At 44.1% G+C, this 15557-nt stretch overlaps 1 protein-coding gene across 2 annotated transcripts in view; it reads right to left on the bottom strand.

Moving 5' to 3' along the window:
• The window catches only part of LOC137425478 (lipopolysaccharide-responsive and beige-like anchor protein), a 722436-nt gene that overhangs the window by 37429 nt on the left and 669450 nt on the right, over positions 1-15557 (bottom strand). For both annotated transcript variants that reach the window (XM_068113965.2, XM_068113966.2), the window contains exons 49-52: positions 12869-13049; positions 11211-11282; positions 9505-9663; positions 7524-7691 (exon numbers count right to left, since the gene is read on the bottom strand). In XM_068113965.2, coding sequence (XP_067970066.2) covers positions 7524-7691; positions 9505-9663; positions 11211-11282; positions 12869-13049 — 580 coding nt within the window. The remainder of the gene's footprint in view (positions 1-7523; positions 7692-9504; positions 9664-11210; positions 11283-12868; positions 13050-15557) is intronic.

Genomic DNA, 15557 nt, shown 5'->3' with positions numbered 1-15557 from the left:
TACCCTTCTAAATAGTTATTTCCTTATTATGTGTATTAGTTTAAGGCTGTGTTTCCCATTAATTGACTGCATTGCACCAAATGACATAAGATAGGTCCCCTTCAAGGATTGCATTTCCCAGCCAAACTCTCCATCGCTGTGCAAAACCGCTGGACAAGCGTGGGGTGCGCGCCCTCTCAACTGGCCCTGGTTTGGAAGCAGCTTTCGCCGTCATAGTGAATATGTGCTCCGTGCTCTGTTTGGACAAGAAGGGCGGGGTCGCCGAGAAGAGACAAGCCGTGGCTCGCCACGGGGGGCGTGGCTTTTCACCTCCATGCCCAAGTAAGGCTACAAGCCCGTGGCTCACCACGGGGGGGGCGGGGCTGTTCACCTCCATGCCCAAGTAAGGCTACAAGCCCGTGGCTCGCCACGGGGGGGGGGCGGGGCTGTTCACCTCCATGCCCAATTAAGGTAACAAGACTGTGGCATTGCCATGTAAGGCCACCAAAACAGAGCACGAGGGCGGTACCCAAACGGCCGAGGGCGTGTCACGACCCCGCTTGATATATGCGTGCGACAATCGCGCAAGGGAAGGACTTGCGAGAGGACATGCTACTTGGCTGGTACGAGAACTGGTACGAGAGCAGGGTGCGTGCTGCTGAGCTGGGTTCGAGGTACTGGAGAGGAGAATCCCAGGGCTACCGACAGAGAGAGAGAGAGAGAGAGAGTCGTGGGTCGGAACGGAACCTCGCCAGATGAACGAACCTCCTGCCAGTCCTGTCATAATCCCCGTGTTAGTCTGACTGTCATCTGTTCGTCCGTGTTGTCCTGGGGTATAAGTTAAGCCTGTATAGTTACGCTAGAAATTGCTCGGTGTCCTTCTGATCCTTCCATTTTCCTGTATATTACTTTGATTGCATTTCTTTCTTTGGTCTTGTACATAATAGTTAGTAATAAATCCCTGTTCTTCCTACCTTGCCTTCTTTCCTTTACATCCGTTTCGTTTTCGTGATTTCCCCATTGAATACCTGTGGCACGATTTGGCCAACGACTAAGAATCGGGTCTAGTTTCTGTTAATGGTTCGAGCCGCGGCTGCTAGTCCGCTCGGCAAATTAACATCTTGTCCGCGGTCTCGAACGAGGTTGCTCACCTGCCTCTCTGGAGGGAGCTGGGCAGCTTCAGGACTCACGTCAGTCAGTCGCAGACAAGGGGATTAATTCCCCCTTGGTAAGGGGCAAAGGGGCGGATGGTGAGATCCGCAACAATATATATATTTCAGTGGTGAAAGACTCAGTGGTGAAAGTCTAGGTGGTGAATGCCTCAGTGGTGAAAGTATACAGTCACGTGAAAAAGTAAGTACACCCCGTGTAAAGTTTTGACTTTTTCAACATATTTCAACATACAGCTATTTGATCTTCATTTCAACAATATTGATAGATAAAGGTGATATAATATAACAAATATCATGAAACATTGACATTTTGTAGTCCATTGTATAATTTAAATAAACATAAATGAAAATTTCGCATGTGGAAAAAGTAAGTCCACCCCTACATTTATCACTACTTCAAATACCTAAAATTAGAATCAGGTGCACCAGCTCAGGTGCAAATGATTAGAACATCGTCAGAGAGGATCTTCGAGGAACCTGTCTTATTTAATCCTCAGACATTTAGTTTGGTTTGTTCTTTGTTGTTAAAGTGTGTGGCGTCACCATGCCTGGATCAAAAGAGCTCTCTGAGGCCTTCAGAAAGAAGGTTATAGATGCCTACGAGTCTGGGAAGGGATTTAAAAAGATCTCCAAACAATTTGAAATCAATCATTCGACTGTCCGGAAGATCATCTACAAGTGGAGAAGATTCCAAACAACTGCCAACTTGTTCAGGCCAGGCCGCCCCAGCAAGTTCAGCCCAAGAGCAGACCGCAAGATGCTGAAATAAGTCTCGAAGAACCCCAGAATGTCATCATGGGACCTACAGGTAGCTCTTGCCGCTGCTGATGTCAAAGTGCACGAGTCTACCATGAGAAAGAGGCTGCACAAATTTGTTCTACATGGGAGGTGTGCCAGGAGGAAACCTTTGCTGTCCAGAAAGAACATCAGGGCAAGACTAAAGTTTGCCAATGAACACCTAGGCAAAGACCAGCACTTCTGGAACAATGTGCTCTGGACAGATGAGTCAAAGGTAGAGCTGTTTGGCCACAGTACCAGAAGACATGTTTGGCGAAAACCAAAGAGAGCATTTGATCACAAGAACCTGATACCAACTGTAAAGCATGGTGGTGGAAACATTATGGTTTGGGGCAGCTTTGCTGCATCAGGGCCTGGGCAGCTCACCATCATATAATCCACTATGAATTCTTCATTGTACCAAAGGGTGCTTGAGGATAATGTGAGGCCATCTGTCGGAAAGTTGAAGCTCAACCGAAGGTGGACCTTGCAACATGACAATGACCCTAAACATACCAGTACATCCACCAAGGAATGGCTGAAAAGAAAGAAATGGAGGGTTCTGGAATGGCCAAGTCAAAGTCCGGATCGAAATCCCATCGAGATATTGTGGGGGGATTTGAAATGAGCTGTGCATGCTGTGCAACAATTTTTTGTTGAATAAATTATTGCAAAGTCAATTTTTCATTGTTTTTTGTTCAATTAGATCACCTTTATCTGTAGATACTGTTTAAATACAACAACAACAACATGCATTTTAAGGCCATTTTCCCTTCAAGAATGGGGGTTAGCCTTGTGGTCCCCAAGACAATCTTCTCCATTTTGCCCTATTTTCTGCATCTCTCCTTGTTAACCCCCTTGCCGGCATGTCTTCTTCCACCGTCTTTAGCCAAGTCTTTCTCGGTCTTCCCCGTCCTCTACTTCCTTCTACATTCATTTCCATCACTCTTCTAAACAAGTCACTTTCATCCTTCCTCAACAAATGACCAAACCATCTCAACCTGTTCCTCTTCACAGCATCAATCACAGGCTCTATACCCATCATCTTTCGCAATTCATCATTTGTCTTCCTCTCTCTCAGTGACACTCTGCACATCCACCGAACCATTAGCATTTCCACCCTTTCCAGCCTTCGTTGCTGCTCTACATTCATGACCTATGTCTCGCTCCCACAAATCATAACACTTCTCACACATGCAGCATACACCTTTCCCTTCAGCTTCAACGACACTCCCCTCCTCATCAGCACGCCACTCAGTTCCCGAAACTTCTTCCATGCACATCTCACTCAAGCAACCGTTGCCGAGTCTGATCCACCTTCTCCATTCAGCATGTCTCCGAGATAGCAAAATGTTTTCACACCTTCCAGCTTCAAGCCGTCTTCAAGATCCAACTCAACATTTCCTCCATCTGCAGCTCCCTCTGTGCACACCTTACATTTGAATGTAGCTGCCACACTGGTTAATGACCCTCTCAGACCACTACATTTTTGATGAACCCACTCAGCGCACATTGTACATTGAATGGAGTTCACTCCGACACCCTTCCTGCACACAGCACATGGCCACTTCCCAGTTCTTTCCACCTCACCACATGCTTTACCACTTGCCATCACCTTCGTCTTTCCAATAATCACCTTTTGTCTCCATACTTTCCTTCCACTTGTACATCTTTTCCTTCAGTCCATCCATACTTTCCGCAATCAACACCAGATCATCTGCATACAACAACTCCCACGGTAAACCCTCCTTTACGGTCTGAGCCAGCACCTCCATCACAGCTACAAATAGTGGTGGACTTAGTACCGACCCCTGATGCACTCCCACCTTCACCTCAAACTCACCACTGTTCCCGTCCTTCGTCCTTACAGCTGTGCGCGCTCTTTTGTACATTGCCATCACAGCTCTGATCAACCATTCCTCCACTTCTAACTTCCTCAATGCCCATGTCAATACTTTGCGTGGAACCCTATCGAATGCTTTCTCCAGATCAACAAACCCAAGAAACAACCTCTTCCTCTTCTCCATGTACTTCTCCTGCAACTGCCTCACAATAAAGAGCGCGTCTGTCGTTCCTCTTCCTGGCATAAATCCAAACTGCATTTCGTCGATCTTCACCTTCTTCCTTATCCTCCTCTCCAACACCCTTTCCAATACCTTCATTCCATGCTCCAATAACTTTATCGCTCGGTACGAGCCACACTCCAGAGGGTCACCTTTCCCCTTGTATAGAGGGACGAGGGTACTCAGTTCCCAATTCACTGGAATGCGGCCTTCTTTCACCACCAGATTACAGATCTCTGTCATTCTCTTCACACCCCATCTTCCTGCTGCCTTCAACATATCTCCCACAACTCCCGTCGGCCCTCCCGCTTTTCGACTCTTCATTGCTTTTATCGCATATGGAAAAGATATATGGAAATGCTGTTGAATACAGAGAATGAATGGGATGGCAAGATAGAGAGTAACCCAGTTTTAGGACCGGCAGAGAAGATAACTGAGAAGGAAGTTGAGGAAGCGATAAAAGCAATGAACAGTTGATCTGGAGAAAGCATTCGATCGGGTTCCACGCAAAGTATTGACATGGGCATTGAGGAAGTTTGGAGTGGAGGAATGGTTGATCAGAGTAGTGATGGCAATGTACAAAAGAGCGCGCACTGCTGTAAGGACGAAGGACGGGAACAGTGGTGAGTTTGAGGTGAAGGTGGGAGTGCATCAGGGTCGGTACGAAGTCCACTACTATTTGTAGCTGTGATGGAGGTGCTGGCTCAGAACGTAAAGGAGGGTTTACCGTGGGAGTTGTTTTATGCAGATGATCTGGTGTTGATTGCGGAAAGTATGGATGGACTGAAGGAAAAGATGAACACGTGGAAGGAATGTATGGAGACAAAAGGTCTGAAGGTGAATATCGGAAAGACGAAGGTGATGGCAAGTGGTAAAGCATGTGGTGAGGTGGAAAGAACTGGGAACTGGCCCTGTGCTGTGTGTAGGAAGGGTGTCGGAGTGAACTCCATTCAGTGTACAATGTGCGCTGAGTGGGTTCATCAAAAATGTAGTGGTCTGAGATGGTCATTAACCAGTGTGGCAGCTACATTCAAATGTAAGGTGTGCACAGAGGGAGCTGCAGATGGAGGAAATGTTGAGTTGGATCTTGGAGACGGCGTGAAGCTGGAAGGTGTGAAAACATTTTGCTACCTCGGAGACATGCTGAATGGAGAAGATGGATCAGACTCGGTAACGGTTGCTCGAGTGAGATGTGCATGGAAGAAGTTTCGGGAATTGAGTGGCGTGCTGATGATGAGGGGAGTGTCGTTGAAGCTGAAGGGAAAGGTGTATGCTGCATGTGTGAAAAGTGTTATGATTTATGGGAGCGAGACATGGGTAATGAACGTAGAGCAACAACGAAGGTTGGAAAGGGTGGAAATGCGAATGGTTCGACGGATGTGCGGAGTATCGTTGAGAGAGAGGAAGACAAACGATGAATTGCGAAAGATGATGGGAATAGAGCCTGTGATTGATGCTGTGAAGAGGGACAGGTTGAGATAGTTTGGTCATGTGTTGAGGAAGGATGAAAGTGACTGGTTGAGAAGAGTGATGGAAATGAATGTCGAAGGAAGTAGAAGACAGGGAAGACCGAGAAAGACTTGGCTAAAGATGGTGGAAGAAGAAATGCGGGCAAGGGGGTTAACAAGGAGAGATGCAGAAAATAGGGCAAAATGGAGAAGATTGTCATGGGGACCGCAAGGCTAACCCCCGCTCTAGCAGGGAAAATGGCCTTTAAAATGCATGTTGTGTTGTGTTGTTGTATTGCTTTTATCGCTTCCTCAACTTCCTTCTCAGTTATCTTCTCTGCCGGTCCTAAAACTGGGTTACTTTCTATGTTGCCATCCCATTCATTCTCTGAATTCAACAGCATTTCCATATATCTTTTCCATCTTCCTTTAATTCCATCTGGGTCCACAACGATTTGTCCCACTTCATCCTTCAAGCAACTCACCCCCATCACATCACACCTCTCTTTCGCTATCTGCTTTGCAATCCTGAATACTGCTCTCTGACCCTTTTCCGAATCCAAGCGTTCTCCGAACATTTTCCTACATGCCTCCTGCGCCTTTGCTACCTCTTTCTTTGCAGCCTTCTTGGCTGCCTTATAACTTTCATGCTCTGCTTTTTCTGCTCCGTACCCTTCGCCTTCTGCCACTCCTTGAACTTCTTCCTCTTCTCGTCAATCCTCTTTCCAACTTCATCATCCCACCACCATGTTTCCGAGTGCCTCGGTGGTCCTTTTGTCCATCCACATACCTCACCAACGGCTCCCAACAGACTAGCTTTCATTGACATCCAACTACTTTCAAGCTCAACCACATCATCCTCTACCCTACTCAGCCTCTCTTTTAATGCCTCCATTACTGTCACCTTTTTCAACCTCCACACCTTCATTCTCGGTTGGTACTTCACCCGCCGAGCTCTCCTCGCACCTTTCACCCTTATGTCGCAGACAACCAAGTGGTGCTGTGAAACAGCCTCCTCCCCCGGGATCACCTTTGTGTCCCAGAGGTGCCCCCTATCTCGCCTACGCACCATCAGGTAGTCAACGGTTGTCGTCGACCCACCTGACGTGTATGTAACAAGACATACGTGTAACATACGTAACATGTACGTGTAACATATATATATATATATATATACGTATATATATATATATATATAAATAAATAAATAAATAAATTTAATAAAAAAATATATATATATGTAAGTGTGTGGTGGGTCAGATATATACACATGTACGGACATACTGGAAGCTACGCTGTCTCCTATTTTAAGCCTAAGAGCGGAACCTATTCATTTAATTCGCTGGATGACCGGTAGTTAGCGGTTTTGCACACAAAGGTGACAATATTAAAATCCAGCTAGTATCCACCAGAGGAAATTCTTTTCGTCATCTTCAAAGGAGGTGAGCATCCTTCTTGCAAAATCATTACACGATTCGCTTTTCGTTCAGGCATGAGCAGATGGGGTATCCATGAGGCACTCACACTTGGCGTTTTCAATTTGCCATTTTGGCTAGAGTGTCAGTCATAGTCAATCCATGCCTCAAACAATAGGAAATTGCACAACTTTAAGGAAACATCCATCACAATGAAGAACCAAATACGTCTGCACAAGATTAGGTCGAAATAACAGCAAAATGTGTGATGAATATTCAGGCAAACAATATCAAGGTCACTTGAGACAACATTATGCAACAGTACTTCAACCAATCAGGTACCGCAATGTAAAACTGCAAGATTATTCGAGGGATAAAATGACCATCTCTCAGACTCTTAAATTAAACAGGCTCGTCGCTTGTATAAATACACAAGCTTAACAATCACACAAGAGTTCCAAAATATACATTTTACCTATTTTTAACAAGATTTGACTTATGACAAAAAAGTCTTTTCTGACATTCGTGTCCAATGCAAAACAGACAAATGTCAGCTCTGAGGTTTAAAATAAGGCATTTTGTAACATTCCATTTTATATATTTGCACCAGGGCCTTATTTGGCTTGAGCTACTCTATCCATACATTTGGCTCCACCATTTCTGGCTTACCATGTCTCTCTCCAAGCTCACTCTGTCTGTTGTTCCATGGCCACAGGAGTACGGTGGCATCACGTGACCCAGAGACCACGATGCAGTCTCCATCTCGACCTCGCTCCTCAGATCGTGCCAGACATGTGACCACATCCCAATGTCCAAACACAGCTTGAATTAGTTTGCCTGAAAGATAAGTACACGGCGTTATGTTTTCCACCCCTCCAAGAAAACTTAGCTCATTTGGCATTATGTTATGTTCACAGATTTAGGTATTTAAGTATATATACAGATTTAAGTGAAAGCATTCAGGTTTAAGATGAATACCATATTTGGCTGTTCAACTGTGCTTATAGTACAGCAATAACATCCAAGCTGACCAAGCCAGAATGTCAGACAATCTGAGACAACAGCGTGGAGTTAATATATTGAATGTCCAAATGAGCTCTTTCTAGGATGTGCATCACGTATGGTTACTTGCAATTCTTTATGAATTATTAGCTACTCACTCTAATCCCATGCGATTATTATGCTCTCACGAGTTGCGAGTTAGTTTGGCAGAATATGTTCCATTATACGTGAAAGTGTTTCAATCAATACCTTCAAAAGAGGCTGTTGTTATGGCAAAATAAAATGGGTTGGTGTTATATTTAGCGATACAGATCATCAACACAATGGAATAATTTCTGGATCCGACCATGTTTCCTGCATCTGCTCGATTGGCCACGTCGCACATTCGTCACAATGAAAACACTCCCCATGGGAATGTGTGATGAACCTTGGGAACCCGATGACAAGAAGTTCTTAACCACCCTGGTAGTCACCCTCGCCTGGAAGTCGCATCTACTCTTCTGAGCGAACTGAGCAGGAAGCTTAAGCGTAAAAGTCAGAAAGGTATACACGCTCCGTCATTGGAGGCCTCTTTGGAAACAAACGTTCAGTATATTATAGCCTCTGGTTATCTGAGCAGGCCTCTTGAGTGGCAGATATGATAAACAGGATGGAACATCACTATTCGGTAACAAACGACACTTCTCTGAAAAATGGCAGGCCGAGACAAGCTTTATATAAAGTCGTGAAAACAAGGAAGCAAAGGAAAGTCCAACAAGAGGGAGAATTGCTTTGCAATACATGTCCCCTACTGGTCCCAATGGATGTTCTTGTTCCAAACAATCGGCAATTGTGAGCCATATATAGTAGGCCAAATTGTTTTAGGTATGTAAAGCTACAGAACAAGTCGCGGTTTCTGTAACTTGTCATAATAATAATAAACTTGTCCATGTACCAAGTTACAATTCAATATGTTAAAGGATATGGGAAAATAGTCTGGAAAACCACAGGTGGGACGGACAGACGGACGGACGGACAGACAGACAGAGAGCAAACCTATAGTCCCCTCTGGTGAAACCAGTAGGGGATGAATAAAAGGATACTTCCAACAGCTGCCTGAGCAGTCAAAAAAAAAAACATTTGAAAGAAAAGTTCAGTTGAAAGGGAATAATTTGTGTGAATATTTATCCGAATTATTATTTGTAAAAACAAAAATGCAGCTAACTGGTGTGAAAATCCAGAAAACGTTTCATCCATGCCAGTTACGGACTTTTTGTCAGGCTACAGACTTGATGATCACACCTTGCAACTTTAAAACATAATAACGTTTGTCGAATTACTACCGCTCTGGCTCCACTTCCCATACAAATAGTCTGAGATAGCTCTGATAGCGTCTTGCCTAATTTGATGAAAACAGTGGAGAAACCATTACTTATGTGTTTAATGGCCATGTGACAAAAAATATTCTGGCACCGCAGGCTTGGGCATAGGGAACGGGTGACCATGTGATCAAGCTTTAAATGGCAACAACTTTGCGAGTAAACCTCTGCCAACTCCATGTCAAAAGGTTAAAGCTCAGGTTTGAGAAAGGGCAGCAGTGAGTGGTGCTGATGGGGCTAAAGAAGGTTAAAGTGAATCTTTGAAGAATGCAGAAAGTGTGCTGTCAAACCGTTGTCGCTGTTGTACACTCGCACGCTCCGATCCCAGAAGCCACAAGCAAGTATGTAGCGGTTGTTCGTAGTCACGACAAAGCTGTTGGGTCCAGTCGGCACACTGAAGTCCATGGGGTCCAGAATCTGCCTCCGCTGCTGCCCCTGTATTCCCATTTCTGAGAAATGTAAAAGCCACAGATTGAGACAAATGTCTGGTGTTCTTTACTGAAAAATGCAAGGTGTATTTACTGTCCACATGTCTGCTCTGCAGTGTCTATACAGTGGAACATACATGCCAATGTTACTTTGTGGGCAGGCAGGATAGCCTAGACCAGTGGTTCATAAAACGTTTTGTCTATGACCCAAAATTTGAAATCGCATTCGCCTCGCGACCCAAATGGTAGTGGTACCCAAATGGCCCAGCTACACACTGTCATTCTGATGTCTCGCAGGCAGGACGAGGCATCAATGTGTGACCGTCCCTTAGAAAGACATTAAATGGGCGACCCATCTGCCACCATTATTTGGTAGACTTTAAATAAATATCCCACGGTGTCATTCGCGAAGAATAGGCGAGCTATCACAGGCACCATGGACCAATTTCTGAATTCCAAATTCCTGCCTTAACCTACAGGGGGCGTTGCACCAGCAGCACAGCTGCCCTCCTGCTCCCTGTCAATGATCAGAATTTTGGCCTGCGGGTATTTACACACAATGGTCTTCTGTTTTCAAAGGCCACCATGGGATTGCTCATGTTCTCAAGCAAATACGTGCAAATGGGAGAGTGAAATTTACAAAACATCTGAAAGACAGAATACCAATTTTTTTATTTATTATTTATTTCAAAAGGCCTGCAAAGCACCAGACAGTGTATAGTAGTGCCAGGAATCAAACCCAGACTAGACAGCTCAAACATGAATGCGTGTGCGAGCTCTGAGTTATCCTGCCAGCCGAATCAAAAGATTAATTTAATTACAATGATACAACTCAGCAAAAGCTCCTTTATTTATTTAAATAGCCCATTGTGCCTATATCATGCCCCATGTATTAAATTACTCCATTTATTTGAAGGTTGGGTTTTACTTGGTGTTAGTAAGTCTGACTCTGGCCTGAAGTTATCCAGAGCTGTTTTTTTCACCGAGGTCCCTCAGTAATGTAAATTATTTAGTTATTTACTGACCAATCAACCTAATGATGGTTCGACCAAGCCTCTCATATGTATCTAGGAACAAAAGCATTGCAAAAGGAGATATCTACGCAGACAGGTAGCATGGACCACCACCCATGTTTTAATGTCGTAATTACAAGTATATTCTTGTATTGGGAGGATTGAAAGATAGGATGTTGAAATCAATATTTTGAGTTGGACTGTGGCGTTAAGCAGGTGCTGCCAGTATTGTAATTCTGAAAACAAACAACAAATAAACTACAAAATGGAAGCATTAGCTAAGTGGAGCGCAGTATCTGAACCCAGAAAGTTTTGATAACTGGCTAATTGCCTTAACAAAGTATTAAATGCTAAGAAATACAAAAATAATGCCTCTCTCCTGCCTCACAGTAATGGCTCATTCAGAAGCAAGCAGGCCTTCTTATAGCACTGTAAGGTGGTGTTGGCCACAAACACGAGGCCAATTTACCTGTAAATATCCCCCACATGTCCCAGGAGTCATCTTCCTTCTAATCACACAATTTATGCAATTGAGAGTGAGATGCAAAGAATTACCAATTAATGGATCCATCTCAACTGGCAGCAGGTAGGTGTCCTCCAGTGAAGCACCGGGCTTTTCAAGAGCACCTGATTGGTGGAGGGAAGACACGCACAATCTGTGTAACATGTCCTATCTGGCACAAAAGCTTTTACTTACTGTATTGTGCGTTGGGGGTGAAAAGAAGAAGCAACGCTAATTCACTCATGCCAAATGACAGCTTCCCAATTAAGTGTCTGGAAATGAAGTCTCCGTGTCGCTCAGGGACCGAGATTTAATATGGCAGAGAATAGCAAGCTGCAAGGTGTCTGTTAAATCAGAAATCTCATGGCAGCCTTCAGCAAGTCGGATCACCTGGCATCAGGACTTACTCGGACAAAACGATTGAGTTGCATAAAAGTTACCAACAAAAGGAGAGTTAAAAATTAATGATAATTCCTGAGTGCTTTTAAAAATGTATAAGTGACATTTGGTACCTGTCGTTATTTTTTATCAAGCATATGTTGATGTCAACTGCTGTAGATCTGGAATGGTGATCCAAACAATCTTTGTATGTAAAAACTATGTATGTTTTTAATGTAAACTATGTATGTAAACTATGTATGTAAAAACTATGTATGTATGTTCTCCCCTCTGGGCTGGTGCTCCTGCCTCACACCTAGCTCGGCTTCACGCTGTTGAAACCAAAGATTTCAGAATCATTGGAATCTCCCGTGATGAAGCTATCTCCGAGGGCATTTCACTCACTCACCGCAGGCAGGTAGGTGGTCTTTCTGTCTTCTATCGACTCCTCTCCGGCCTTGCTCCCCCAGCTCTCTCTGTGCTTTGTCCCCCAAATATTCCTACAGGTCGCACAAGATCTGCCAGCAACCCTCTGATGGTTAAACTGCCGAAATCTCGGCTCTCTGCTCACCTTCACTCTTTCATTCCTCTTTTCTCCCGCCTCTGGAACAAACTCCCACACTCCCTTCAATCCCACTCCTCCCTCCAGGTCTTTAAAACAGCTGTTCACCACCATCTTTTATCTTTACCCATCCAAAACCTTGATCTTTTCTACCCCCACTAATTCACCCCAGATCCACCTTGTTTGAAATTCCAACTTCTTTCCTGGAAGTCCTGGCAGTGTCCATATGTTTTATACCTCTCCCACCCACCCCCCCCCCCCCCACCTTCCCATGCCTCCCCCCCCCCAAAGCCCTCTCCCTCCCACAGATCTCTCGATGTCCCTGCTCTCAGATGTTGTGTTTGCGTTCCTCCCCATCTCGCCCCATCTTGTCTACCGCCCCCGATGTTATATGTTTTATGTGTCGGTTTGTCTTTCTGTGTGATTAATGTTAGCTCTTTCACGAGCCTCGATCTTGTGTACAAAAAACAAAAAAAACAAACAAAAAAAAACTTGTTCAAAAACGAGAACGGATACCAGACAATTCTGCTGAACAGAAACCACGGCAGTAGCGATTAAATGGAATTTCCCAGATTTCTCTCAGTATGGGGTCAATAAGCTTAAGAATTACAATTTCAATAACAGCAATAAATAATGATAAAGAGGATATAAATAAGAGGATGAACAGCAGCAGCAGTAAAATTAATTTAAAAGTCGACTATTCCACTGCGCATGAACCAACCTCAAATGAAAAAACAAGATTCAAAACAAAATCGTATTTTGAAGCCTTACTTGGGACCCCGTTCCACTTGTTGAGAGCGAAAAGGCGGCTGCAGGTCAAAGTGATGACGGTGGGTGTGCCTGACAATGGACTCGTGTTTGCAGCCACGTGTGTGATCGGTGAATTTGAAGGGAACTTGAGGACCATCACAACCTCCTGCTGGAGGCCCAGTTCCTTAAACATCAGCGGGGCCTGCCAGAAAGGGGATCACACCAGAACCAGAAGGAAAACACTTTATCGAAGTAAAAGTCTCAACAAACAAGCCGACTCCATGGACAATGTTTGCCACTTGGAATCATCTGAAACAAATTACTTCAGAACAAGCTGTCTTTGCATTGAATGTACTAGAATAGTACTTTATGTTTTGTATCTCACTGATAGGCCGGATCTGCATCCGGACATAAACCAAAATCTGATCGGCTTGTTCTCGTCACCTACCCAACTCATCCACCTAGTTTCATCCGAATCCATTCACAACTTTTTAAGATATTGCGCTATCTATCGTTTTGGCCTTATCTCTCAATGGTGAAGAATCACTTTAAAATTATAGTGTCTGGATCCAGATCTTCACCAAAATCTGATAATTTCGTCCTTGTCACACGTCCAACCTGCCCACCTAGTTTCATCCGAATCCATTCACAACTTTTTAAGATATTGCGCTATCTGTCGTTTTGGCCTTAGCTCTCAATGGTGAAGAATCACTTTAAAATTATAGTTCTGGATCCAGATCTTCACCAAAATCTGATAATTTCGTCCTTGTCACATGTCCAACCTGTCCACCTAGTTTCATCTGAATTCGGCTATAACCTTTTGAGATATCCTGTTCACAAACAGACAGACAGACAAACAGGGGTGAAAACATAACCTTCGTACACTTTTGGTGGCGGAGTTAATTAAGTTTCCGATAGTTCTTCTCCATTAGCTATGCGTGGTTGCCATAGGATAAAAAAAATGCCACTGGTACAATCCTTCTACAGGTGCTTTTCAGGAACAAGAGATTTCACTTTCAGGGGTTTGACACCATGACGATCTCCCCAATAAGATGTATGTACAGGATGGACCAAAAAATGATGCAGCAGCTCAGTCTTTAAAACAAAGTATTTTCAGAAAGGTCACAGACTTTCATGGAAGTGTTGAGCAAAGTTGTGGAATTGTGCAACTAATCTCCAATGACTTGTGCTGCAGAGGAGTGAACCATTTTCTCTCATTTGAAGGAAGTGTGTGGGGAAAAAGGATGGTGACATTGATCATGCGAATGAGAACTACAGTCGTGGCCAAAAATATTGGCACCCTTGCACTTTTTTCAAATAATGCACCATTTCTTCCAGAAAAATGTTGAAATAAAAAAATATTTTCATATCCACAAATGTATTTCTTTGGTTTGCAGTGGAGCAAAACAAAAAAAGCTGAGAAATTACTAAATCATAGGTTATTCCACACAGAAAAAATAAAATGGCCCAGACAATATTATTGGCCCCTTTTAGAAGTTGTTATAAATAATTAGATTTCAAGCAGATAATTCTCCTTTACTTTGGAATTGAAATCACCTGTGGTGAGTTGCAGGTGCCTGCAATAAAAATCACTCATTCAACCAGCTTGAAAAGAGAAAAGGACTCGTTCTGCTGTTTTGTGTCACTGTGTGTACCGCAATGAGCATGGAGAAAAGAAAGAAAATCAGAGAATAGTCTGAGGAGGTCAGACACAATATTATAGCCAAACATGGACAATCTCAAGGCTACAAGTCCATCTCCAGAGACCTTGATGTTCCTGTGTCCACTGTATGTAATGTTATCAGGAGGTTTAAGGCCCATGGCACTGCAGCCAACCTCCCTGGACTTGGCCGCAAGAGAAAACTTGATCGAAGATTGCAGCGAAGGATTATTCGAATGGTGGAGAAAGCACCTCGATCAACTGCCAAACAGATTCAAGCTGATCTTCAGGCACAAGGTACGGCAGTTTCAACTCACACCATCCATTGACAACTCAATGAAAGGGGGTTCTATGGGAGGAGACCCAGGAGGACCCCACTGCTGAGAAAGCCTGACTGGAGTTTTCCAAAACACACCTGAAGAAGCCAAAATCCTTCTGGGAGAATGTCCTGTGGACAGATGAGACCATATTAGAGCTTTTTGGTAAAGCACATCATCTCTTTGTTTACAGAAAACTAAATGAAGCCTTCAACGAAAAGAACACATTCCCTACAGTCAAACACGGAGAAGGTTCAGTGATGTTTTGGGGTTGCTGTGCTGCCTCTGGCACTGGGTGCCTTGAATGTGTGCATGGCATCATGAAATCAGGAGGTTACCAAGGCATTTTGGAGCGCAATGTTCAACTCAGTGTCAGAAAGCTGGATCTCCGTCGAAGGTCATGGGTCTTGCAGAAGGACAATGACCCCAAACACACTTCAAAAAGCACCCAGGAACAGTTCAAGACGAAACGCTTGACTGTTCGTAAGTGGCCAGCAATGAGTCCAGATCTAAATCCAATTAAACACCTGTGGGGAGATTTGAAAACAGCAGTTGGGAGAAGGCACCCTTCAAATCTGAGAGAACTGGAGCAGTTTGCACAAGAAGAGTGGGCCAAACTGCCAGTCGAGAGGTGTAGGAAGCTCATTCATAGCTATAGGAAGCGCTTGACTGCAGTTATTTTGTACAAAGGCTGTGCCACCAAATATTAAGTCTCGGGTGTCAATAATTTTGT

The sequence above is a fragment of the Myxine glutinosa genome, chromosome 4, assembly GCF_964187855.1.
Source record: "Myxine glutinosa chromosome 4, kmMyxGlut1.1, whole genome shotgun sequence".
Taxonomy (NCBI): domain Eukaryota; kingdom Metazoa; phylum Chordata; class Myxini; order Myxiniformes; family Myxinidae; genus Myxine; species Myxine glutinosa.
The sequence above is the reverse complement of the archived record's forward strand: the minus strand, read 5'-3'. Positions and strand labels throughout refer to the sequence as shown.